The sequence below is a fragment of the Heterocephalus glaber genome, unplaced genomic scaffold, assembly GCF_053883595.1.
Source record: "Heterocephalus glaber isolate CG9 unplaced genomic scaffold, H.glaber_assembly_v1.0 deba00001481, whole genome shotgun sequence".
NCBI classification, from domain to species: Eukaryota; Metazoa; Chordata; class Mammalia; order Rodentia; family Bathyergidae; genus Heterocephalus; species Heterocephalus glaber.
The window spans coordinates 4,343,990-4,369,216 of NW_028258317.1; the positions used below are offsets into that span (position 1 = coordinate 4,343,990).

The window sequence follows — 25,227 nt, forward strand, 5'->3', positions numbered from 1 at the left end:
GCATAGAGAACTTCAATTAGCCATGATCAGAAAAAACCTACACCAAGGCATGTTATAGTCAAGATTCCAGAAATTCAACACAAGAACAGAATATTAAAAGCTGTTAGAGAAAAGAAACAAATCACCTATAAAGAAAAATCAATCAGAATCACAGCAGACTTCTCAACACAAATTTTTAATTCAAGGACAGCTTGAAGTCCAGTATTTTGAGCCCTAAAAGAAAACAACCTGCAACCCTGATTGATGTACTCCATAAAATCATCTTCCAAAAGTGATGGAGACATAAGATACTTCTATGATAAAGAACATCTGAAGAAATCCATAACCACCAAATCAGCACTTCAAAAAGTTCTGAGGGATATTCTAGAAAAAGACAAGACAGCAATTCCATGAATCCCAATAGAATGAATCTACCAGGCAAAGCAAGCAATTAAACAAAGGGCAAAGAAAAGGAACCAACAACAGGAAAGTAATATGACAAAGATAAGTCAATACGCATCAGTTATAACCATCAACATAAATAGTCTTAATTCATCAATCAAACAGATTGGTAGAATGGATCAAGAAGCAAGAACCAACAATATGCTATATACAAGAAATACATTTAACTAAAAAACAAAAATGCATCGACTGAAAGTTGAAGGATGGAAAACAATACTCGATGTGACGGGAACCCAGAAAAAAGCCGGGATAGCTATTGTATTTGCAAACAAAGTGGATTTCAAACCAAAAGCTATCAGAAGTGATGAAGAAGGTCACTATATACTTGTTAAGAGAACAATACAAGAGGAAGAGATAACAATCACAAATATATGTGCACCAAATACCAGTGCACCCAACTATATAAAACGAACATTAATGGGTACGAAAAAATCAGATAAGCACTAATACAATGGTAATAGGAGAGTTCAATACACCACTGTCACCAATAGATAGATCAAATAGAGAAAAAAATCAACAAAGAAATATCAGAGCTGAATCAAATCTTTGAACAAATGGACTTAGTAGATGTCTACAGAGTGTTCCACCCCACAACAACAGAATAAAAATTCTTCTAACCTGCACATGGGACTTTCTTCAAAATAGACCATGTACTGCTCATAGAAAATGCCTAAGTAAATGCAGAGGAATTAAAATTATTTCATGCATATTATTAGATCATAGTACAATGAAATTGGAAATCAATGACAAAAGAAATCACAAAAACTGCATAAACTCATGGAAATTAAATAACAGTTTTCTGGACAACCAGTGGGTCACAGATGAAATTAAAGAAGAAAATAAGCAGTTTCTACAATTAAACTATAAAGCCAATATGATGTACTGGGACTTATGGAATGCAATGAAAGCCCTACAAGGGAAATTTATAGCAGTGAACCCCCACATTGAAGATAAAACAGAGTAGTTTCCTGTTAGCAGGAGATGCCCACGTGATTAAATGTTTGGGTTTTGCCCACTGTTGCTATGTCATGACAGAGCACTCTGTACAGCTTCTTCTCCAAGTCTCAGGCCGTTGAATAAAGCCAACAAGGGCCAGGCCAAGGTCTTGCACGAAGGCAGCGGCAACGAAGCCTGTGGGCCTCCCCTGCTCCTGGCAGGGATGCGGACCAGAGCGATGCTGGGCCTGGGCCCCAGCCTTTGGAGGTCTCTGTGTCACTGCCTGAGGCCAAGAACCTGAACAGAGGGCTGCTGCGGTTGGCAGAGCCTGTGACCCCCACAAGTTCTTGTAATTTCTCACCAGGAGACTTGGTCGGGGCCAAGATGGAGGGCTACCCCTGGTGGCCTTGCCTGGTTTACAACCAACCACCCCTTTGATGGAACATGCTTCTGTGAGAAAGGGAAGTCAGTCCGGGTTCGTGTACAGCTTTTTGATGACAGCCCAACAGGGGGTTGGGTTAGCAAAAGGCTATTACAACCATCCACAGGTTCAAAATGTAAGGACGCTCAGGAGGGAGGTCATTTTTATAAAACCTGATATACTCAGAGCAATCCAACCATGCAGATGAAGCCTTAAATAAAGACAAGACTAAGAGACTTGAATAGGCAGTGTGTGATGAGCCCTCAGAGTCAGAAGAGGAAGAGATGGAGGCAGGTGCAACTTACGCGTCAGAGAAGAGTGAAGAAGATAATGAAATTGAGAGTAAAGAGGAAGTGCAGCCTAAGGTACAAGGATCCAGGTGAAGTAGCCGTCAGATAAAAAAAAAAAGAAGGGTCATATCAGACTCAGAGTGACATTGGTGGCTCTGATGTAGAATTCAAGCCAGATGGTAAGGAGGAGGGAAGCAGTGATGCAATAAGCAGTGGAGTAGAGGATAGTGAGAGTGAAGGTTTGGATAGCCCTGTCAAAGTTGTTCCAAAGCGGAAGCAAATGGGGATCAGAAAGACTGGTTTTAAAAAGAATAATTCAAAGAAGGAAACATCCTCAACCACCAAATGAGGAACTGGCATTTTATCAGAAACCAAGAATACTGTGAGTGCTTTCTCTGCCCCTCAGAATTCTGGAGCCTAAGCCCAAGGCAGTGGAGGAGGTAATGACAGTAGTGGCTCCATCGTCTGGTATCATGAAAGTTTAGAAAGGCTTAAGAAGGAAAAAAGAAGAGATGAGCACAAGAGGTACCCCGCTCACCCTGATTTTGATGCATCCACACTTAATGTCCTGAAGATTTCCTTAATTCCTATACTCCTGGATGAGGAAGTGGTGGCAGATTAAGTCTCAGAACTTTGATTTTGTCATCTTTTATAAGGTGTGGAAATTTTATGAACTGTACTACATGGATGCTCTTATTGGAGTCAATGAACTGGGGCTGGTATTTATGAAAGGCAACTGGGCCCATTCTGGTTTTCCCGAAATAGCATTTGGCCGATACTCAGATGCCCTGGTGCAGAAGGGTTATAAAGTAGCTCGAGTAGAATAGACTGAAACTCCAGAAATGATGGAGGTGTGGTGCAGAAAGATGGCCCATATATCTAAGTACGATAAAGTGGTGAGGAGGGAGATTTGTAGGATCATTACCAAGGGTACACAGACCTACAGTGTACTTGAAGGTGACCCTTCTGAGAACTATAGTAAACATCAAAGAAAAAGAGGAAGATTCTTCTGGCCACACTCGACTATATGGTGTGTGCTTTGTTGATACTTCACTAGGAAAGTTTTTCATAGGTCAGTTTTCAGATGATCGCCATTGTTCCAGATTTAGGACAATTGTGGCACACTGTCCTCCAGTACAAGTCTTGTTTGAGAAAGGAAATCTCTCAGTGGAAACTAAGACAATTCTGAAAGGAACATTATCCTCTTCTCATCAGGAAGGTCTGATACTAGGCTCCCAATTTGGGGATGAAACCAAGACTTTGAGAACTCTTCTTGAGGAAGGATATTTTACTGAAAAGCTAAATGAGGACACTGGGGTGATGTTACCCAGGGTCATTAAAGATATGACCTCAGATTCCACTGGGTTGACACCAGGACAGAAGAGTGAACTGGGTCTTGCTGCTCTAGGTGGTTGTGTCTTCTACCTCAAAAAATGCCTTATTGATCAAGAGCTTTTATCAATGGCTAATTTTGAAGAATATATACCCTTGGATACTGATATGGTCAGTACAAGACCTGGTGCTATTTTTACTAAAGCCAATCAATGAATGGTGCTAGATGCAGTGACCTTAAACAATTTGGAGATTTTCCTGAATGGGACAAATGGTTCCACTGAAGGGACCCTGTTAGAGAGGATTGATATTTGCCATACTCCCTTTGGTAAGCAGTTCCTAAAACAATGGCTTTGTGCCCCATTCTGTAGCCCGTTTGCTATCAGTGATGGCCTAGATGTAGTAAAAGACCTCTTGGATGTGCCTGACAAAATCTCTGAAGTTGCAGACCTTCTAAAAAAGCTTCCAGATCTTGAGAGGCTACTGAGTAAAATTCATAATGTTGGATGTCCCCTAAAAAGAAAGAACCACTCTGATAGTAGGGCTATCATATATGAGGAAACTACATACAGCAAAAAAAGATTATTGATTTTCTTTCTGCTCTAGAAGGATTCAAAATAATGTGTAGAATTATAGAGATTAAGGAAGAAGTTGTTGATGAGTTTAAGTCTAAAATCCTTAAGCAAGTCGTTACTCTTCAGACCAAAAATCTTGAAAAACACTTTCCTGATTTGACTGCAGAACTGAACTGATGGGATACAGCCTTTGACCATGACAAGGCTTGAAGGATGGGACTAATTACTGCCAAAGCAGGATTTGACTCAGATTATGACCAGGGTCTTGCTGACATAAGAGAAAATGAACAGAGCCTCCTAGAATATTTAGACAAACAGCGTGGTCAAATTGTCTGTAGGACTATAGTATACTGGGGGATTGGTAGAAACCATTACCAGCTAGAAATTCCAGGGAGTTTTACTACCCGTAATTTGACAGAAGAATATGAATTGAAATCTACCAAAAAGGGCTGGAAATGATATTAGACCAAAACTATTGAGAAGAAGTTGGCCAATCTGATCAACACTGAGGAATGTAGAAATGTATCTTTGAAAGAGTGCATGTGACGACTGTTCTACAACTTTGATAAAAATTACAAGGTCTGGCAGTGTGCTGTCAATTGCATCTCAGTGTTGGATGTCTTATTGTGCCTTGCTAACTCTAGTCAAGGGGGTGATGGTCCTATGTGTTGGCCAGTAATTCTGTTACCAGGAGAAGAGCTTAAAGGATCACAACATCCCTGCATTATGAAGACTTTTTTGGAGATGATATTATTCCTAATGATGATGATATTATTCTAATAGGCTATGAGGAGCAACAAGAGGAAAATAGCAAAGCCTATTGTGTACTTGTTACTGGACCAAATATGAGGGGCAAGTCTACACTCATAAGATAGGCTGGACTATTAGCTGTAATGGACCAGATGGGTCGTTACATACCTGCTGAAGCATGTAGGCTCACACCAGTTGATAGAGTGTTTCCTAGACTTGGTGCCTGAGATAGAATAATGTCTGGTGAAAGAACATTTTTTTTGTTGAATTGAGCAGAAATGTCCGCATACTTAGGCATGCACCAGCACATTCTCTGGTGCTTGTGGATGAATTAGGAAGAGGTACTGCAACATTTGATGGGACAGCAATAGCAGATGCAGTTGTTAAAGAACTTGCTGAGACCATACGATATAGTACATTGTTTTCTACCCACTACCATTCATTAGTAGAGGATTCTAAAAATGTTGCTATGCACCTAGGACATAGGGCATGCATGGTAGAAAATGAATGTGAAGACCCAAGTCAGGAGTCTATTACTTTCCTTTATAAACTCATTAAAGAAGACTGTCTTAAGAGCTATGGTTTTAATGCAGCAAGGCTAGCTAATCTCCCAGAAGAAGTTATTCAAAAGGGACGTAGAGAAGCAAGGGAATTTGAGAAGATGAATCAGTCACTATGACTATTTCTAGAAGTCTGCTTGGCTAGTGAAATATTGTCTACTGATGCTGAAGCTCTCCATAAGTTGCTGGCTCTGATTACGGAATTATAGACTACATTGGAAGCTTTGCACTGATTTTTGACAAAGGTGGTAACTTCAAACAACATTATGATCTAATAAACTTTATTTTTTAAAAATGGAAAAAAAGAGTGAGCTCAAATAAATAACCTAATGTTGAATCTCAAGCTTCTAGAAAAAGAAGAGCATGTTAAACCCAAACCATGTACAAGGGAGGAAATTATAAAGCTCAGAGCAAAAATAATGCAATTGAGTCTAAGAAAACAATACAAAGAATCAATGAACCAAAGAGTTGATTCTTTGAAAGAGTAAATAAAATAGAGAAACCCTTAGCCAACCAACCTATCAAAAAAAGGAAAGAAAAGACTCAAATCCATGCAATTAGGAATAAAAAGGGTGAGATCACAAAGGTTTCTGCAGAAATCTAGAAGGTCATTAAGAAATACCTATTTTGAGAAACTGCACTCTAATAAGATGGAAAATGCAGAAGAAATGGACAGATTTCTAGACACATATGATTTACCAAAGCTGGATCAAGATGATATAAAAATTCCAAATAACTCAGTATCAGCCAATGAAATTGAAAAAGTAATTTAAAAACTACCAACAAAGAAAACCCCAGGTCCTGACAGATTCACTGCTGAATTCTGCTAGAACTTTAAAGAAGATCTAGTGCCACTACTCCTCAAACTCTTTAATGAAATTGAAAGGAAAGCAATACTCCCAAATTCATTCCTGAAAGCAAGCATTATCCTAATACCAAAACCAGAGAAGCATCCAACCGAAAAAGAGAATTACAGGCCAATCTCCTTAATAGATAGATGCAAAAATCCTCAATAAGATACTGGCAAACAGAATACAGCAAATCATCAAGATTATACATGATGACCAGGTAGGATTTATCCCAGGGATGGTTCAACATATGCAAATCAAGAGATGTAATATACTACATTAACAGAACCAAGGACAAAAACCACATGACCATCTCAATAGATGCAGAAAAATCATTTAATCAAGGAAAAAACCCATTCATGATAAAAAACCCTACAGAAAATTGGACTAGAAGGGTTTTTTTAAAATCTCAATCTGATAAAACCCATCTATGACAAACCAACAGCCAACAATATGCTAAATGGTCAAAAACTGACAGCTTTCACCCTAAGATCAGGAACAAGACAATAATGCCCATTATCACCACTCCTATTCAATATACTGCCAGAAGCATTAGCCAGAGCAATTAGACAAGAGAAAGAAATAAAAAGAATAAGGATAGGAAAAGAAGTAAAATTATTATTCTTTGCTGATGACATGACACTCTACATAGAAGACCCCAAAAACTTCACCAAAAGACTCCTAGATTTAATAACCAAATCCAGTAGCATAGCAGGATACAAAGTCAACACTCCAAAATCAGTAGCCTTCCCACACATAAATAACAAACTCACTGAGGGAGAAATTAGGGAACAGTACTTTTCACAGTAGCATCAAGAAAAATGAAATACTTTTGAGTCAATCTAACAAAGAAAATAAAAGACTTTTACATTGATAACTACAATACTCTAAAAAAAAAAGAGATCAAAGAGCATATTAAAAATGGAAAGATATCCTTTGTTCTTGGATAGCCAGAATCAATATAGTGAAAATGGCCATGCTTTTAAAACTGTTATACAGATTTAATAGAATCCCAGTCAAAATACCAATAGTGTAGAGGGAACAATCCTAAAATTCCTCTGAAATCAGAAGATATCTAGAATAGCAAAAGCAATTCTGGGCAACAAAAGCAAGGCAGGGAGCATCATAATCCCTTACATGAAATTATACTGCAAAGCTACTGTGATAAAAACTGCATGGTACTGGCTAACCAAACCAAACAAACAACCAAAAACTGACCCAAGGATCACAGAAGATGCAGAGACAATTCTAAAGACACTCAACCACCTTATCTTTGAAAAAGGGGCCAAATACCTTCATTGGAAGAAAGATAGCCTCTTTAACAAGTAGTGCTGGGAAAACTGACTTTATACATGCTGAAGATTAAACTTAGACCCATATCTCTTACCATGCACTAAACTAAAATAGAAATGAAAGATCTAAATATTAAAACAGAAACAATCCGCTAAAAGATAATATAGGTAGAACTCTTAAAGACATAGGTGTAGGCAAAGACTTTATGAACAAAACCATGAATGCATGGGAAATATTACAAAGAATCAAGAACTGGGATTTCATCATATTAAAAAGCTTTTGCACAACAAAAGAAACCACTAACAGAGTGAAGAGACAATTCACAGAATGGGAAAACATTTTTACCAGCTATTCCTCAGACAAAGGACTAATATCTAGAATATATAAAGAACTCAAAAAAACAGACCTCCCAAATTTAAAGCTGCAATCCAAAAAAAGGGCATCTGAAATGAATAGACATTTTGCAGATGAAGAAGTACAAACAACAAATAAATATATGCAAAAATATTCAACATCACTGGTTATTCAAGAGGTGTAGATTAAAACAACACTGAGATTCCATCTTATTCCAGAAAGAATGGCTGTCATCAAGAAGTCAGCTAATAACAAATGCTAGCAAGGCTGTAAGAAAAAAGAAACTCTTCTTCACTGCTAGTGAGAGTGTAAATTGGTACAACCAATATGGAAATCAGTATGGAATTTCCTCAAAAAACTGAAACTAGAGATTCCATTTGACCCAGCTATTCCCCTTCGTGGTATTTTCCTGAAAGAGTTAAAAACATCATACCAAAGCCATGTATGCATACCCATGTTTATAGCAGCACAATTTCTAATAGCTAAGTCTTGGAAATGGCCCAGATGCCCATCAATAGATGAATGGATAACGAAAATGTAATTTTTTTATACACAGTGTACTACTACTCTGCTATAAAGGATCAACTAGAGACATTTTTAGGTAAAAATGCACCTTAAGACCATATTTTTAAATGAAATACATTGAACACACATGTTTAGATATCACATTGTTTCTCTTGTGTGAGAAACCAAAAGTGAAAATAAGGACTAACATGGATGATAGATATTGGGAAGTAGAAAGAAAATTTTCGAATGAGAAGGGGAAGGAACAAAGGAGGGGGAGTGAGGGAGGAAGGGAGAAAATAGGGATTAAAAATAAAAAAGATGGAAAGAAAAAAATAGAAACAAAGTTTTGTAAAGGAAGAGGGAAAGATGGACTGAAGAGAACACAGGGGAATGGGGGGAAAAGAAGATATTTTATGTACAGGTACAAATTCCATATTTTGAATGTGGTCATTATGTATGTCAAAAGTGTTCCAACAGGACTCCGCCTCTGTTGTAGTTCGGCCTTGGGGTCGCGGGCGGCGTGGTACCCAGCTGCCAGGTTGAAGTACTGTATTTTGCAAAAAGTGCTGAAATAGCGGGAGTTCGTTCAGAGACCATTTCTGTGGCACAGGAAATAAAAGCGTTGCAGCTTTGGAAAGAGATAGAAACTTGACATCCTGGATTGGCTGATATTAAAAATCAGGTGGTATTTGCTGTTCGTCAAGAGTATGTCGAGCTGGGAGATCGGCTCCTCCAGCTGCAACCAGGAGACGAAATTGCCATTATCCCCCCAATTAGTGGAGGATAATGCTTTTCAGCCGTGTAGGAAAAATATGGATGAAGCTGAAGAGAAATCTAAAGACATAATAAAATGCACTGCCGAGAAACTTTTAGTAGATGAAGTCTCACAGTTGGTGATTTCTCCAGTGTGTGGTGCAGTGTCCTTATTTGTAGGGACTACAAGAAATAACTCTGAAGGGAAAAAAGTCATTAGTTTAGAATATGAAGCATATATACCAATGGCGGAAAATGAAATCAGAAAAATTTGTAGTGACATTAGGCAGAAACGGCCGGTAAAACACATAGCAGTGTTCCATAGACTTGGCTTGGTTCCAGTGTCAGAAGCAAGCATAATTATTGCTGTGTCCTCAGCCCACAGGGCTGCGTCTCTAGCAGATGTGAGTTATGCCATTGACACTCTAAAAGCCAAAGTGCCCATATGGAAAAAGGGAAGCGGGAGAGGTGCAGGTGTTCAGAGATGTGCGTCCCTAGCGTCAAGAGAGAACAGAGCCAGGATCTCATGCAATGGAGCAAACAAGGGACCAGTGACTTATTCTCATTAGGTGCAGATGGCAGGCCTGGCAGGCCTCAAAAATGCTAAGTGGTTGTTTTGAGAAAAGGCAGCAAACTCCAGAGAACTCAAAAGCAATCAGAGAAATTTAACAAAGGGATTGAACTTGTTACAAAAATATCAAAAAGAAAGCCTGGAATTAAAAAAGAACAGTTATATTTAGATTCCTCTCCCTATAGAAGTGGAATCTGGCTAGCATAGGAAGAGAAAGCGATATGTTCTTCTTTTCCCTCTTTTCTGCAATTCTCTAAATTCTAGTTCTTCACAGCTACTTTGCCAGCTGTGCTTGGAGATCATCTGAGATAGAGGGATGGTGTGGGCAGGTAAACCGGAACATGCCTCGGGGAGCAGCTCACAGCAGAGTGCAGCCAGGCGTGTTCAAGAACACCTGTGGGTGGTCACTTAATTTCACTGCTAATGAAAATATCCTGACTGCCTTTGGAAAAGCATATTTAGTACTGTCAAAGTAGAACCAAAGGTATGTTTGGAAAGAAGAGTATGTTTAGTGACTTTTTATCTACCTCTGTATTACTTAATCCTGCTGTCTCTTGTTCTGGCCCAAATGAAGTTCTTTTTTTCTTTTTCTGTAGTTGTTCCTTGTCTTATAATAAATAGCATCTGGTCATTTCCTCAATTGAAGTTGGAGTCCTTATGTGTAGAGAACATATGTATTCATTTTTTTGCTCTCAGTACCTATTACAGTTGTTGGTACTGACTGGATTATTGAAATGAGTGGACTGAAATAGATGTAAAATTAATTTTCTGATTTATTCAGTGTATTTTCATTTATTAAAATTGTCTCTCTTGGGCTGGGGATTTAGCTCAGTGGTTTCGCTGCCTGCCCTGCAAGAGCAAGGTCCGGAGTTCGATCCCCGGTACCAAAAAAAAAAAAAAAAATTGTCTCTCTTGAATACCTGTTATTGGTTCTGTTTTTTAGGAAATATATGAAGAATCATCATCATCATGGAAAAGAAACAAAGAATGTTTTTGGGCAACCAGTGATTAATCACATATTTTAGAGCATTAAATCTTAAATTTAGCAAATTTTCATTCTTGATAATCTTTTGATTTTTCTTCTACAGAAAAGATAGTTTCCTGAAGCACAGTCTCTTAGGTTTTACCAATGGATCAAGTAGAAGAAAAAAGAAGGAAAAATAAATGGTTTGGGGGATCTAAGAACTAGAGATGGGGAAGAAATGAGATCATTTAACTGTGAGGAAAGATGTCTGTGGTAGACATACCCTTCCATGATTAATTTCTAATTATGACTCAATTCATATTAAAGTGAGGCCCCTCCTCACTAACTTTAATTGTTTCAGGGAGACCTCTTTGTCTGCTATTCCCAGTGCATTGATAGGGTTATCATCAGGGACGCATTGTAGAAATGTTGGGAGAACTGGAAAGTCACCGTCAGACCGCTATTGTGTTTGTTATACATTTTCAGAACTTACATATTAAAAAAACCTAACTCCATGATTTAGTGATAAACCTAAAATATGGAGACTTCTAATATTTTAGTCCATGATTGTACCATCATACTTGTTGTATTTTATTAGTTATTATCAGTAGACAAGTCAGCATAAAATCATTAAGAAACTAACAACAACATGGTTTGTGCTAAAATGTTACTTAATGTTTAAAATTTAACATGACTGTTAAAGGAAATTATATTAGGGAAATTAATATTAGAGAAATTACATGATTTCTAAAGTATTTGAGGGTATTTTTCTGGATACTAATGCAACCTTATCATTAGTGACGTCATTAAAAACTTTTCTGTAAGATTTTTATACTAAATGATACAGTTCTTGTTTGGTCAGCCTATATACTCCCTTGATAGATTTGATTATATAAGTCTCATACAAAGAACAAGTTATCAGCCTATTGAGGTATATTTGACAAATAAAAATTAAATATATTTAAAGAGGTAAAAAAAAAAAGTGTTCCAACAAAATTAATTTTTAAAAAAGTAACTAGGAAGGAAGAGTAGGTATCTTTGGATAACACACTTCAGAACAGACTAGCTTGACCCTGAGATGCAGCTCTTTCTCTTGGAAGGCAGAGAACTCTCTTTCTTCTCCGTTAGGTTCCCTTTATTCTCTTTCCTGTACAAACAAGATGCATTTCCCAGGTGGTCCTCACCTCCACTTGTTTCTTTTAAGAAATCATTGAGCCCTATAACGCCTAATAATATCTCAGGTCACAGCTCTGGGAGATTCATCTTGAATCCTTTTTTTCTGAGCTTCAGACCTCCAGTGATGTTTCCACTTAGATTTCTCACTCACCTCTCAAGCTCTGCTTATTCAAAATGAAGTTCACCATTATGCTCTAAAATCAAGATTTCCTCCAGTACTCTAAATATGTCAATGATTTCATAATCATTGGCCAGTCCATAAAGTTCCAGATCCCAAAGACTTTTCAACCACATTTTAATCTCCTATCCCTTTAGCCAATCCACTGCTAAAAGTATCTTTCCAGAATGTTTACTCAACCATCCCTTCTACATTCTCAAACCTCCTGACCCATTTAGTCCATTGATCTCCTTAATTTCCTTCTTCAGCTTTCATTCTATGGTAGATCAATTCACTTATTCTCATTAGACCCCAAAGTCCCTTGCTGCTCCATTTTCTGTCATTCCTATTTGCCTAACTTGAACCCAACCATTTTTTCTGTCTTGTACGGGGAGGCTGAGCAGTACTGGAAAAATTGCTCATAGGGAAGATAAAATAGGACTCTTTGTTCCAGATAACCAAGGCCTGAAGACCAAGGATGCCAACTACTGTGACATTCCAGGGCAACACATTAGTCCACCTATCAGTGACATCTAAAGATGTGATGTAAACAGTTTTTGTGTTTCTTCACTCTAGCCATGAATTCTTTTGTCAGACTCTCTTAGGGGAGCTTCAAGGAGAGCTTGATAGTTATCTTTTGAAGCTTGGAGGGGGCGCAGGCAGGCATCTGTCTCATTCCTGGAGGAAAGTCTGAGTGAGTGGTTGTTGAAGTAGACCATGTCAGCCCAGCAGAGAGCTGCGGTCAGGAGGGACCTATGCTTGCCCTATACTAGGCCAAAGCTGCACTTTTTCAGAGGCTAAATATAAAACCCACTGGAGCAATGTGAGTCTGTGCTGTTTTCAAAGGAAACTTTACCCAGAAGACTTCCTATAAAGAGTGAAGTGTTGACAAAAGGTGTTGAAGGCATCAGTGGATAGAGAAACAGAGGAGGAGCTGATTAAAGAGAGGCACTGCCAGGAGCAAAGGAATGGCATTTGGAATGGTCCAGCAGTGGAGCGTCTGTAGAAGGTGGAGACTTTGAGTGAGAGAACATAGTCAGCCTTTACCCTCAAAGGGCAGCTGTAACAGCCTATCCCTGTGTCAGTCAAGTATGACTTTCCCTGCCCTTTCTTTCCTACAGCTTCTGGTTCCATCCTGGAGGACGAGTTAGGTGCTAGAGGGTCAGAGTTGGGGTCAGGGAAGGGGCACTAATGGGGAGATTGAGATGAACATCTCATCCTTCAATGTAGCCCCATCAGCCTAAAGAATACCCATGCTTGCAATGAAGTCTGGAGTTTTAACATAATAGTTCTGGGCATATTAATTTATAAATCTGTATCAGTGTTTGCTAGAGGAATAGATTTAATATGAAATATATATGTATGATGTATAAAGGATTCACAATGTAGGCGGACAATGACTGCCTGCAGAGTCAAGTATGGAAGAATGCATAAAGGCCATCTGCAGGCTGGAGAGCTGGAGGATCCAGTCAAAAGCCAAATGCCTGGAGTGCACTGCAGGGTCCTGTGTGAACCCCTATCAGGGAGCTGAAGTGTCTGAACGGGAAAAGGTGTTGGCGAAGATGAGCTCCTCCGAGGAAGCAGAAACAAGACTTGTTTCTTCTTTCCCTTTTCTTCCATCCAGGCTACAAGTCTGCTGGTTGGTGCCACTCACACCCAGGATGAGTCTTTGCTCTTTTGTAAGACAGTCATCCAGATACACCTGGAACTGTGCTAAATGAGTCAGGTAGGCATTTCTTATTCAAGCTGACATCACAGTTAACTATCAGAAGGCTGTAGTATGGGGCTCAAGTGACCAGAGACATTTTAGAGTCTGAGATGATCAGAGAGTCAGAAGACCTTTCAAGTATTTAAAGGGGAGGAAAGGGCTAAAAGAGGATTCAAATGGCAGGTTGAGGGAATGTATCTTAGAGGTATAGTGTTTGTTTAACACGCCTGAGGTCCTGGCTTCAGTCTCCAGCACTGTAAAAACAAAACAAGACAAAAAACCCAAAAGGTCAGTTGGAGATAAAGAATAAGTTGTTCTCTCTTTGCTCCCTAAGAGTCCAATTTGTTCAATGGGATCACTCAATTAATATTACTGTCTACATAGATCATCCCAATCCAGTCTGGGCCTCAACCTTTAAGTCATGACAACCACATCTCCTTTTCTTCTCATGGACATGCTTTGCTATTCTCTGCAAAATCTACTTGATCCTTGAACTTCACTCTGCTACCTGACTCTCAGATCAACTTGCCTCAGTCTTCATAGAGAAAGTCAAATCCATCAGACAGGAAGAAATACTCCATTTCTTCTGTATTGCCAAATGGAGCTTAGAACTGTATTTAGAGAATTAATTGTAAATTAATACATATGTTGAAAGTATATAATGGATGGTTCCACTATTAAAAAATAGTGTTTTCTCCTAAGCAGGTGGACTCTTTCCTCTGCAATCTTATTTTCAATGTTAGTTTGCTTATCATTTCATTTTCATATAATGTAAAAATAAACTTTTAGCTTGATTTGAATTTTAGGAAGTTATTCTATTTGTACTAAAAAATCTATTAGCAGATCCAAAGTCAAATTTTAATTTATATGTATTGCATTCTATACAATATGTCTACAAGATTACCATTTATATAGTATTTCACAATATTTGAAGTGGGGCATTTCGTGTCTCTGCCATTACCCTCAGAGAGCCTTTCTAGTCTCAATTCTCTTATTCCATCTAATTACAACTTCATTTTAAAAGCAGTCGGGAGCATATATACCCTGAGCATTTAAAAATGCTACATTTAATGTATCTAATGAGTTTTTAATTCCAGTATAACTAACAAAAATAATTGAAAAACGGAATTGCTAATGGAAGTATGCTTCTCTATGAAAGCAATTTACATTTCCATAAAAACTCTAAGATCATTACAGAAAATTTGAAAAATCACAGGAAAGTATAAAGAATAAAATAAAAATCAGATATAATCATACCACTGTTTCTAATCCATTCTTGAGATTTTCCAGTCTTTCCATTTTTCAGTCGGTAAAATAATGCACATACTTTATAAAACCTTGCTATTTTCCTCACTGAACATCTAATTGAAGCCATGGTTTTTTCCTTTGCCATATAATAATCTCCACCTTATGTAGTTTGGATGACTGAATTCTATTCTAGTCTAATGTGTCATAATTCACTGTATTATAATGTATATTGTATATAATGCTATAGTGAAAACAGACTCATTCTATTATGATTTAGCAATTCTCAGTATGCATATATTTAGAAATATAAAAATTTGGTATATAGTTTCTGGCATGTATTCAGGTTTGGTATTTTAATCCCACCATCAATAATCCTAATTTAGTTTTGCCAAATTGCATTTACTTCATAGTCTGTACACAATTACAGTCCTATTTTAAATTTGGCAAAAATAAAAAGGCACAACATTCTTTAGGGTTCTGAAGTTGCAGTCTCTTCCCATGGACTTTTGTTTCGGCTTTCATTTACTTCTATATCGTTTTTTAGACAACTATTTACTCCTCCCTCTGTTTTCCTTCAATATGAAATTTGTTTTCATTGGATCTCTTCCTTCGAAATGCTCATGACAGAAAAATCAGATAATGCACAGAAGGCTTACATTTGTCTGTGTATTAAGAGTGGAACTATCTATCATCATATTGAAGTATAAAGTCAGAATGCCAGGTTTTAAATTTATCCAATGAAATTGTCAGGTGATCTGAAGTTTGCCAAGCCTGTATGACTAACACTTTCTCTTACTGAAGATAGATCTTCAAGGAAAGGCAAACCATAGCATAAATTTGCTCAATAAGAATGAAATCAGAGCAAGAGGTTTGGGATTAGACCTTTGAAGTACTCAGTGGTACTGGCTAAGGCAGCCCAATATGTGCATCATTATAATTAAGGCTTGGGGTGGGGTTAGGGTTAGGCTAAGAAATCCTTCAAGGAAATGAGTGCCATCTTGATACTCCCAATGTGAGACAGCCAGCTGGCCTTCTTGATAAATCTCCATGGTGTGCTTTTCTTTTCAAAATTCTGCATTGGCAACTTGCTTCTTTTTTCACTCTCCTTTCTGGTTGTTCATGATTTCTGCTGTTCCGGTCCTCCTCCAAAGTCTGACTATTCTTTCTTTGTCTTTCTGTTCTGATTCTTAGTTCTTGCATCACTGAAGCAGCAGGGTTTTTTTTTCTTAAATTCTTTTATTGGTACATTTTAGGTATACAATATGTTTACATTTATCATTGGGTGCTTGTCCCTGTACATGATGTATCTTGGTTCTTATTTTTTCCCCATTACCTGTGCGCCCTTCTCTATTTACAAAGACTTTGTTTCCATTTCCTCCTTTTCTTATAATTTTTCCTTTCCCTTCTTTCCTTTCCCCTTCCCTCCCATTTCCCCTACCCCTTTGGACCTTTTATTCCTATTTGAAATTATCAATTATTTGTTTTAATCATTTTAATCCTTATTTACACTTTCAGTTTCTCACACTAGAGAAACTATTCACTATTTACACATGTGTGTCCTATTTATTTCACTTATGAGTATGGCCTCAATGTGCATCCATTTAGCTATAAATGTCTCTCGTTTCTCATTCTTTATGGGTGAGTAGTACTCCATTTTGTAAAAAAAACCACATCTTCTTTATCCAGTTTTGAGTTGATGGCCACTTGGGCTATTTTGAAGCTTTAGCTATTACAAACTGTGCCATGAGGAAGCAGGTTTATATGGCTTCTTTCCTGGGCTTTGGGGTAGTCACTGCTGTAGCAGCTCACTGATGGCATCTGGATGACTGGCTGAATGACACTTCCTGCCTCCCTAGTGGTTGGTTCGGACTATATGATGGCTTTTGTTCTTTAATTTATGAACAGAAGTAATGTCTGCCACTTCTAGCCTAGAACATTTAATTGCCATTACAAGACAGTCTTTTATTCTGTTACAGAGAGCAGTGTTCCATGTGGGTGGTTGCTCATGAACCCAAATTGGAGAGTGAGATGATGAGGAGATAATTCCGGGTTAACCTTTTTTTTTTTTTTGGTACTGGGAATTGAACTCAGGTCCTTGCGCTTGCGCAGCAGGTGGCAAAACCACTGAGTTAAATCCCCGGCCCCAATTCCTGGTTAACTTTTGACATAATGAATGAGAAATCAACCTTTGATGTGTTAAGTCACTGAGATTTGGAGAATCTTTGTTATTACAAAATAGTCTAGCTCTAACCTTATCAAAATAGGTTTTTATTTTTAACTTGCTTTATCTTTTGATGGATTTGGTTTTATATTTGTTCTCTAATCAAATGAATTCCAATCTACTAGACTAAGCCAGATTGGTCTCCTGAGCTCAGGTCTCAGTTTACTAATTACCTTGTCACATCTTCAGTGTTCATAAGAACCTCAGTCTGATTGTTTTACAAGGTATCGCAAATTGACCATATCCCCAAACGTAGATCATCCCTCCGTTGATTACTTCTTCTTTTCTATGGCCATTCAGTTAATGGCACTATTTTCCCTGATTACCTTAGCATTTTAACTTTGGAAATGTACAAATGTCCTCTTGGGCCAGTTTTACTGGTATGAAGGTTCTGAAAGCAGAAATCCCAAATCCAAACATAAAGTCTAGGAACCAGAGGCAGGATGGAGTTGTAGCCACTGGAGTCCCTCAGAACCTTCTCTCTTAAATTCTTCTTGACATATAAGAGTTAAATTCTCAATTTTCCTTTTTAGATCATGTGAATTGGCTTTACTTTTCCATTGGTTTGCTGAAAGCAAAAATGATCATCTTCCCCATCGAGCACTTAAAAAGATTCCACTCCTCATTAAAAGGTCGTTTGTAGCAAAGGATGACAGTCTGTGTCAAGCTTTCAGTCTGCTTCGGGCTCCATGAACCATGGTGGGCCTTTCTGTGTCTCACCTTCTTGTCTCCAATACATAGTTGCTGAAGAGTTGGCACTCGGCCCCTAAATGCAGCCAAGAAAGGAAAATCAACACTGATGCTGCAATGGTGAGGTAACATCAAATCTATGCTCCCTGAACCCAGTGACTCCACCTCCGTTTCATTATTTGTTTCTGCAGTTTTATGGCAATTGCAGACCTGGAAAGCTGCCACTCCAAATGTCACTAGGCCATTTATTTAATCATCAAACCAAGTTCATGATCCAATTGCTCCTCCAATCACTAGCACAAAAAGGAGAGAATGATGAAATCAGTCTTTGGTCATAGTGCAGGAATCAGGAACATATTTGAGATTGGCTGCTATTGCTGCCATTTCAGTTATAATCAAGAGAAAATAGATAATTGAGAGTAAAGCACTATCTAAAGAACAGTGGGCCTGGGGGCACAGTCTGTGGTGACCTTTTCTTTAACTAAGGCAGTTTCTTAATATTTTTTAAGGCCATTTCTTGGGTCACACAAAGGCTAGATGAGCATGCTATCTTTAAAGAGGCAAACATCAATATTATGCAAACAAATACTCAGACCTAAGCATTTGGAGTTACACGGAGGTGGAATTAAATGAGAATAAGTCAGGATCAAGTTGATACTGAGAGGCCAATATCATTCTTATCCCCGATTCTTTGTGACTAGTTTTCTTTCTCCTGTCTGCCGTTTTAAGCAGGAATGGCAATATTTCTGGGAGTTGGCAGTAAGAAGAGGAAGTTGGGTTTATTATGTGATTTTTCCATTTAAGTCTCCTGGTTTAAATGTGGTTCCTCACTCAGTCCTCAGCTGTGTCAAGCCCAGAATTCCTTATGTTAACCTCTCTAGGGTAAACCCCCGAGGTGTTCAGCTGGGGTAGGGAGAAGTGGCTGCCTGGCCACAAAGGAATGGTGAAGTGACCTAGTTTATTCACTTCTTTCAAAGACTTACAAACAGTTGTCCAGTGTTCACTCCAGCCTTCAGAAGCAGTTGACACTCACAGGTCCTGTTGCTTCTGGGGAGTCTGGGGCATAAATTGATTTGCTTCTGGCTGATTTTTTCCCCCCTACATGCCTACCACCTGTATGCTTGGTGTCTATTTCCAAAAGTTTGTGGCTGTCAGTCATATGATATCATCTCCTTCCTTCCTCTCTCTCTCTATGTTTTATTTTTATTTTTAAAAATTTTACTGTCCTTTTAGAGGGGTCTGGGAAAAGAAAAACAAGTTTTTGTGTTCAATCTTTCATGTTTACCAGATGTCTATTCACTCATTTTTTCTGCCAAATTTTATTATGTCTTTCAGAGCACTATTGAATGTGTCCTGAATCTAGTAGGTATGCAATACAAATCAAAGTGATAATAGTCATACAGTGGCTTCCCTGACTCATGTGGGGGTAGGGAGGCAGGCAAACAAATTATATGCCAGAAGATTTCTGAAAGCAAAAGACTCTATCACCTTTTTTCCTCCCTGCATTTGTTATCTATTGAGCACCAATACTCATATTTAGGTACAGGGATGTGGATAAAATGATCAAAAATTTCAGAGCCATGTTGAGCAAAATAAGCCAGACTCAGACAAATATTACATGTTCTCTCTAATACGTGGAATCTAAAAAAGATACGAAAAAAGTAGAAACGTCACCAGGTAGCATCGGTCTTTGCTTTCGTAGAAGTGGAAAGTAAAACTAAATTTACAAAACAAATTTGCAGAAAATAAAAGCTAATTGGCAAGTTGGAGGGAAGATAAGGCTGGCTGCTGGCTTAGGTAGCTGGAAGCAGCATACTCTGATGCTGGGGATAGACTGGTCCACTCACAGCGGTGGGAGGCCAGCTTTGAAGGGTTAGATGGTGGGCTGGGGTCCGGTTGATTGCTGTCTCAGTCCCGGTGTCATGGGTCTAGGAGCCTTCTGGCTGAGGGAAGGACTTCCCAGGAAAGGACTGTCTGTCTGTGGTGGTCTCAGTTGCATGGGGCTTCACTTTCCTGGAATTTGTGTGATTACAGGTTTAAGACAATGGCTGGAGGCTTCTGGGTGTAGCTGAACATCCCTGTATACCTCTTACATTGGTGTCCTAAGTCTTGAAGAGGGTTGAGATCATTTTCAACCCTGTCCCACCAGGTCCTAGACAGACACCATACCCTTAGGCAGAGAAGAGATTTGGGTCAAGATTTTCAGGTAACAAAGGATATAAAATAAAGGTCAGCTTTGTTTGGCTTTTAGTTACCTACTGGGCATTTGTAGGCCCGAGTGAAGAATCACCATTCATAGCAAAAATGTCTTTTAAGTCCCTGGCAATGTCACGACTGTGTTGGAAGGAAGAATATTATAAGACAGATGAAGGGAATAAAGGCACGGGGAGGGGGTGTGTTGCTGGGTAATGAGGGGATGGACATGAGCCGAGTGTATTGCACACATCATCCCCCATGCCCTGTGTGAAATTAGGGGGAAGGGCAGAACGAGCGGATGACAGGGATATGAAAATGATCACAGTATGCTATGTGCAAATCTGCCAGATGAAGCCCACTAATCTGTATAACCATTAAAAGAGTGGAAAAAATGTAGGGCCTCTCCTGGTGAATTTCCTTTGTGTTTCTTTGTCTGATACATGGTAGTTCTATTAGTAATGTTGAGTTGACCTTTTGCTATAGGCTGACAGAGAGAAGGAACTGTCTTTTTATGGTGAGAAAACAGCTGTGCCATCATTGCGTTTGCCAGGAGAGAGAGGAAAAATTGTCGGGGGTTCCTGTTTGTCAATGGCATGAACAGTGAGATGTTAGGGTGACACAAATTACACCAGAGGCGCAGGACGCTACTGTCACTTTCTGAGATTTGGCTTGGCTTTATCCACAAATGCTCCAATGGAGGGCCTGAAATTCTACTTTGATCAGTCAAAGCATAGCCTTTTACACAGCACATTTCATGATGCCAACAGATAGTTTCCAGGGAGGAATTGGGAATTAAGTTGAGCTCTGGTTGCAGATGATTCTTTTTCATGCCTAGCTACCCAAACAAAGAGAGTGAGCCAGAAGCCAAATCTGCAAGTGAACACACACAATGGACTGGATGCATGGGAACGTACAGGGCTCTGCCCGGTTAAGCTGCTGCCAGAGTGCCAGGGGCAGTTCCTCTAAGCCTCCCTGCCTTGTATTTTGGCAGTTCTGTCTTCCCCACCCCTTCCTTATCCCCTTCTCCACATCCTCAAAATCATGTGCACTGTTGTTTGGATGGAGCTCAATTCACACAGATTGGCAGTGATGTAATTGGCGTTTTACTTACCTCTGCCTCTTTTCTCTGTCTGTTTGATCATTCCAATAATGACAGCTTATTTTCTTTCCCTTTGCCGTCAGAAAACAAAGAGAAACTCTTGAAAGACTTGCAGAGTTACAGTTGAATTTTCTGATGTACTGATATCGGAAATAAAATTCATATTTTAAGATATTTTCCCACTTGTGTTTCCCTCCTCTTCCCTCCTCAGCCAAGCAGCCAACGCTGAAGGGAAACATTAACACTGAGAATTGATTTTCCCCTCTGAAGGTGTTGTGACTACCCAGGCAACATCCTCAAGAGCTGACGTGTCAAAATGTTGATGTTCTCATTTCAGACCTTTAAGTCATTGTCATAATTGGTGCCTCAATTTGCGAGACTCTGTTTGTTTATGTGCATTTCCTCTCAAGTGATATTTCTTAGACTAATATTCACGAGGGTTTGGGGTTCCTGGAGTGAAAAGTGTTACATAAACTGAAATGATTACCCCCTGGCAAAAGGTAATCTCCCTGGCACACGCCACCTGGTTGTGCAGCTCACATTTGCACAGTGCTTTGCTGTTAGGAAAGAGTTTTTCATGGATATTATTTCACGTAATCCCCCTGATAACTCTTTGAGGAGCACATATGGGAAGCTGGGGCTCATCTCGGCCTGTCACCAGACATGTGTGTGTCTGTAAGGGTGGGCGATTGATTTCTACTGTGTGACTGTAAAGAAAATATTCCAGATAAATCAATCTCTGAGAAGACTCAGATATATAGAAGCATAAAGAAGCAAAGAATATGTAGAGAAATTCTATACTTTTTTCATGTCTCCTAAGGAGGAAAACAGGACAGATAATTATAGGATCTCTTTGGTAGGTTGGGAGAGAGGGGAAATCAGTGAAGACTGTGAAATTAATAAAGTTATTTATCACAACTATAAACATTTTAGGTAAAGATACATACAATTAGGTGATATCTGTAATATGAGTTGAGTATACCGTATGATTTACCATAGATTAGGATTTGACTTAAGCCAGTGGGAAAAAATAAAAATAGGTGTTTACCGGGACATACAGAACCTCTGAATTGAGCTTTTATGGGAACATTTCAAGGCAGTAAACATCTCTTCTGGAAGAACAACCTTCTGGAAGGGAAGATCAAGCAATACTGTAATAGTTGTGGGTGGGATTTGATTTCTTCAGAGGTCTTGCCTAGATGTCCAGTTCTTGAAAGAATGCCTTATGTGCAAACTGTTAATAAACACAGCTGTAGAGGGCCACACAACACTGTGGGAAGAGCATGGTTTGGGGAAGAGCACAGACGCGGACAAAGCGAACAGAGCTGACCGGTTAGATCTTCTGTACACTAGTTAGGTAATCCTGGGCAAACCTTCATTTCTGTGAGCCTCAGTTTCCCTACATGACTAAGGATTAAAAATGCTCCCTTACTAACAGTTGTGAGGTTTACATTGGATAAACTGTCCAGTATGTCTGGCATGTAGAAGCAGTCCACACGTGGTGGCCATTTGTGTTATGGCTAATGTCACTGCTCTTGCCCATGGAATCTGAGCACCTGGGCTCAGAGCTCAGTTCATTTCTTTTTTTCTTCCTTGAAACTCCAAGTTCAGAGGCCCTCCAAAAGGCTCTAATTTGACTGTAGTTGGTCTTGATTCATCATAGCCCTGTTCCCAACTCACATCCCAGTAGATAAATTGGCTCAACTGGATGAGTTTTAAAAAGGCCTTTATAAAATTACTCTTTTGGCTGACCACACAGCAGCTGACAACTGGTCTAGAATCTGGTATAAATGATTGATTGTAAGTAGGAATCCACATTTCATTTCCTATGCAACAAAAGAAAATGTTATAGCTTTATCTATTACACATATAAATCTGTTCTGGAATCCTATTTAAGAGTGTGAGGTAATGAATACATTTCCTGGAATTGAAAGTGAGGATTATACGAGCTCTGCATTTCCCTTTTTTGCTTTTACACTTCTCACTACATTCATCTCAATCTCCAGAGATGTTATCTGATCATCCTTCCTTTACACATAAGTAATCTCACACTAATAGAAGCAGGACAAAGTAGCCCAGGAAAAATGGGAAATTTATTGACTCATATGACTTGGAAATTCAGCACTATAGCTGGCTTCATGAAGATACCAGGTTATCAACCCCAATGGAAAAGAAATACTGTTTTCTGATTACTCTGCTGAGAAAGTCCTAGGAAGGATTTTCATGGGCTCTACTTTTATCAGGTGCTCATCTTTGAGCCATTTGTCACGACCGGAGGGACTTGGCATGTTGTGATTGGTCAGCTGGGGTCATATGACTATTCTTGAATTGAGAGGAGGATGACATCATTATTCACAGCTCTCTCAGGACCACATAAGCTGGAGACCAGTGCAGGGAAGACAAATAGCATATATGTATTATTTCTACCCTGTGTTGTATCTTTTCTAATGAGAAATATAATTGTGACTAAACTGATTCTCCCTGGCTCTAATTCAATCCATTTCCTCTTGTGCCAGCTGGTCAGTATCTTTTCATGATGAAATTTCACTTTTTTCTTTCTTTCTTTCTTTCTTTCTTTCTTTCTTTCTTTCTTTCTTTCTTTCTTTCTTTCTTTCTTTCTTTCTTTCCCATTTCTGGTTCAGGATTCCAAGAAAGTAAATCTTATTTTTTCACCTTTGTTATGCCAAAATGATTGGTAAAACATGTACCACACAGGCATTTAGATGTTTATGTTTGTAAATGTAGAAGTTAATCAATTCTCAAACATTTGTTATGCAAGGATAGAACTCATCTTGGAATCACAGCCAGACGTTAGGAAGTAGAGAAAAGAACATTATTGCGCCTTATTGATTTTGAAAAAATATATTAAAATGAAGTTTTTAAAAACAATCTTATGCAATTCTCACTTCACCCAGTAATATGAGACTGTGAAAATGACCACAAAAGCTGAAACTGTGCAAAGTGATATTAATAACCCATGGGAAAAGCTATGGTCATTTTGTGACTATTAAAATTTTTTTTGGTACCAGGGATTGAACTCAGGACCTTGCTCTTGCAAGGCAGGCCACAACACCACTGAGCTAAATCCCCAGCCCAGCTATTGAAAATTTTTGTTGAAACTTCAAAAACTTTCTTCCTCTCCATTAAAAATATGTAGGGCAATACAAATAGTAATAGCAATATTTCTTTAGTAGTCTGTAATTTAAAATATTAGAGATATTGAGTATTGAAGTTTTTTTTTCTTTGTAAAATCTTATCAAATGTAGATTGAACACTGCTTTCTTCTCATCATAAAACTTATGCTATGGAGTGAGAATCTTTTTCCGTGCTTTGTTGCACCATCATAGCCTAAGTTTGGATAGCTGCTATGTTAGCCAGTGTTCCACTACTGTCATAAAAATGCCTGAGATAATCTACTTATAATGATGAAAGATTTATTTTGGCTCACAGTTTCAGAGATTTCAGCCCATAGTTAGTCGGCTCCATTGCTTTTGGGACTGTTGTAAGTCAGAACATCATAGCAGGAGTTCATGGCAGAAGAAGCTGTTCACATCATGATGGCTGAGAAGCTAAAGGAAAGACAGAAAGTGGCGGGGGCCACACAGCCCCTTCAAGGGCATTCCCCTAGTAATCCAACTTCCTTCCACTAGACCCTGTCTCCTAAGTGTTCTATCACCTCACAGCATTTTTGGCAGCACATTCAGCTACATTAAGTGCTGCAGGCACTTAAAATGTGGGCCTTTGAGGGTTATTGATGATCCCAACCATAGCTGCTAACATTTTATTCTTTGTGCTTTTAAAGTCATGAAATATCTCTGAGAGTTCCAGTAATATGAAGTTTTTGTTGGCTGGTGTCATTTCCTCTGCATTATCTTCAACCTGTTTGGTACAGTTTAGATCTATAATGTCCCCAAGAGCCTCGTGTGTACACGGGGGGCGGGGGAGGTCATTGGGTCATGGAGGTGCTATGCTCATCTACGTGAGCACAGTAGCTGAAGAGCTGTGAGGAGGAGGATCCCTGGAGAAATGGCCTGGAAAGTTATCTCTTCCTTCTTGGCTCCTCACTTTTCTGTCTGCTTCCTGGCCACCAAAGACTTTTCCTTTGCTTCTGCCATGCTGTTCCTGCCGTGGTGCCAA

The 25,227-nt window shown here is 38.9% G+C and overlaps 1 protein-coding gene and 1 pseudogene across 1 annotated transcript; both read left to right on the top strand.

Annotated features, from left to right (window-relative positions):
• The first annotated feature begins 1,464 nt into the window (after positions 1–1,464).
• On the top strand, positions 1,465–5,514 carry LOC101697099 (DNA mismatch repair protein Msh6-like; annotated as a pseudogene).
• A 3,055-nt stretch (positions 5,515–8,569) lies between these two features.
• LOC101697470 (molybdopterin synthase catalytic subunit) lies at positions 8,570–10,955 on the top strand. Its single transcript, XM_004848167.4, has 2 exons — positions 8,570–9,536; positions 10,575–10,955. Exons 1-2 carry the CDS (start codon positions 9,015–9,017, stop codon positions 10,641–10,643), a joined length of 591 nt encoding a protein of 196 aa, XP_004848224.2. The 5' UTR covers positions 8,570–9,014; the 3' UTR covers positions 10,644–10,955.
• The last annotated feature ends 14,272 nt before the right edge of the window (positions 10,956–25,227 follow it).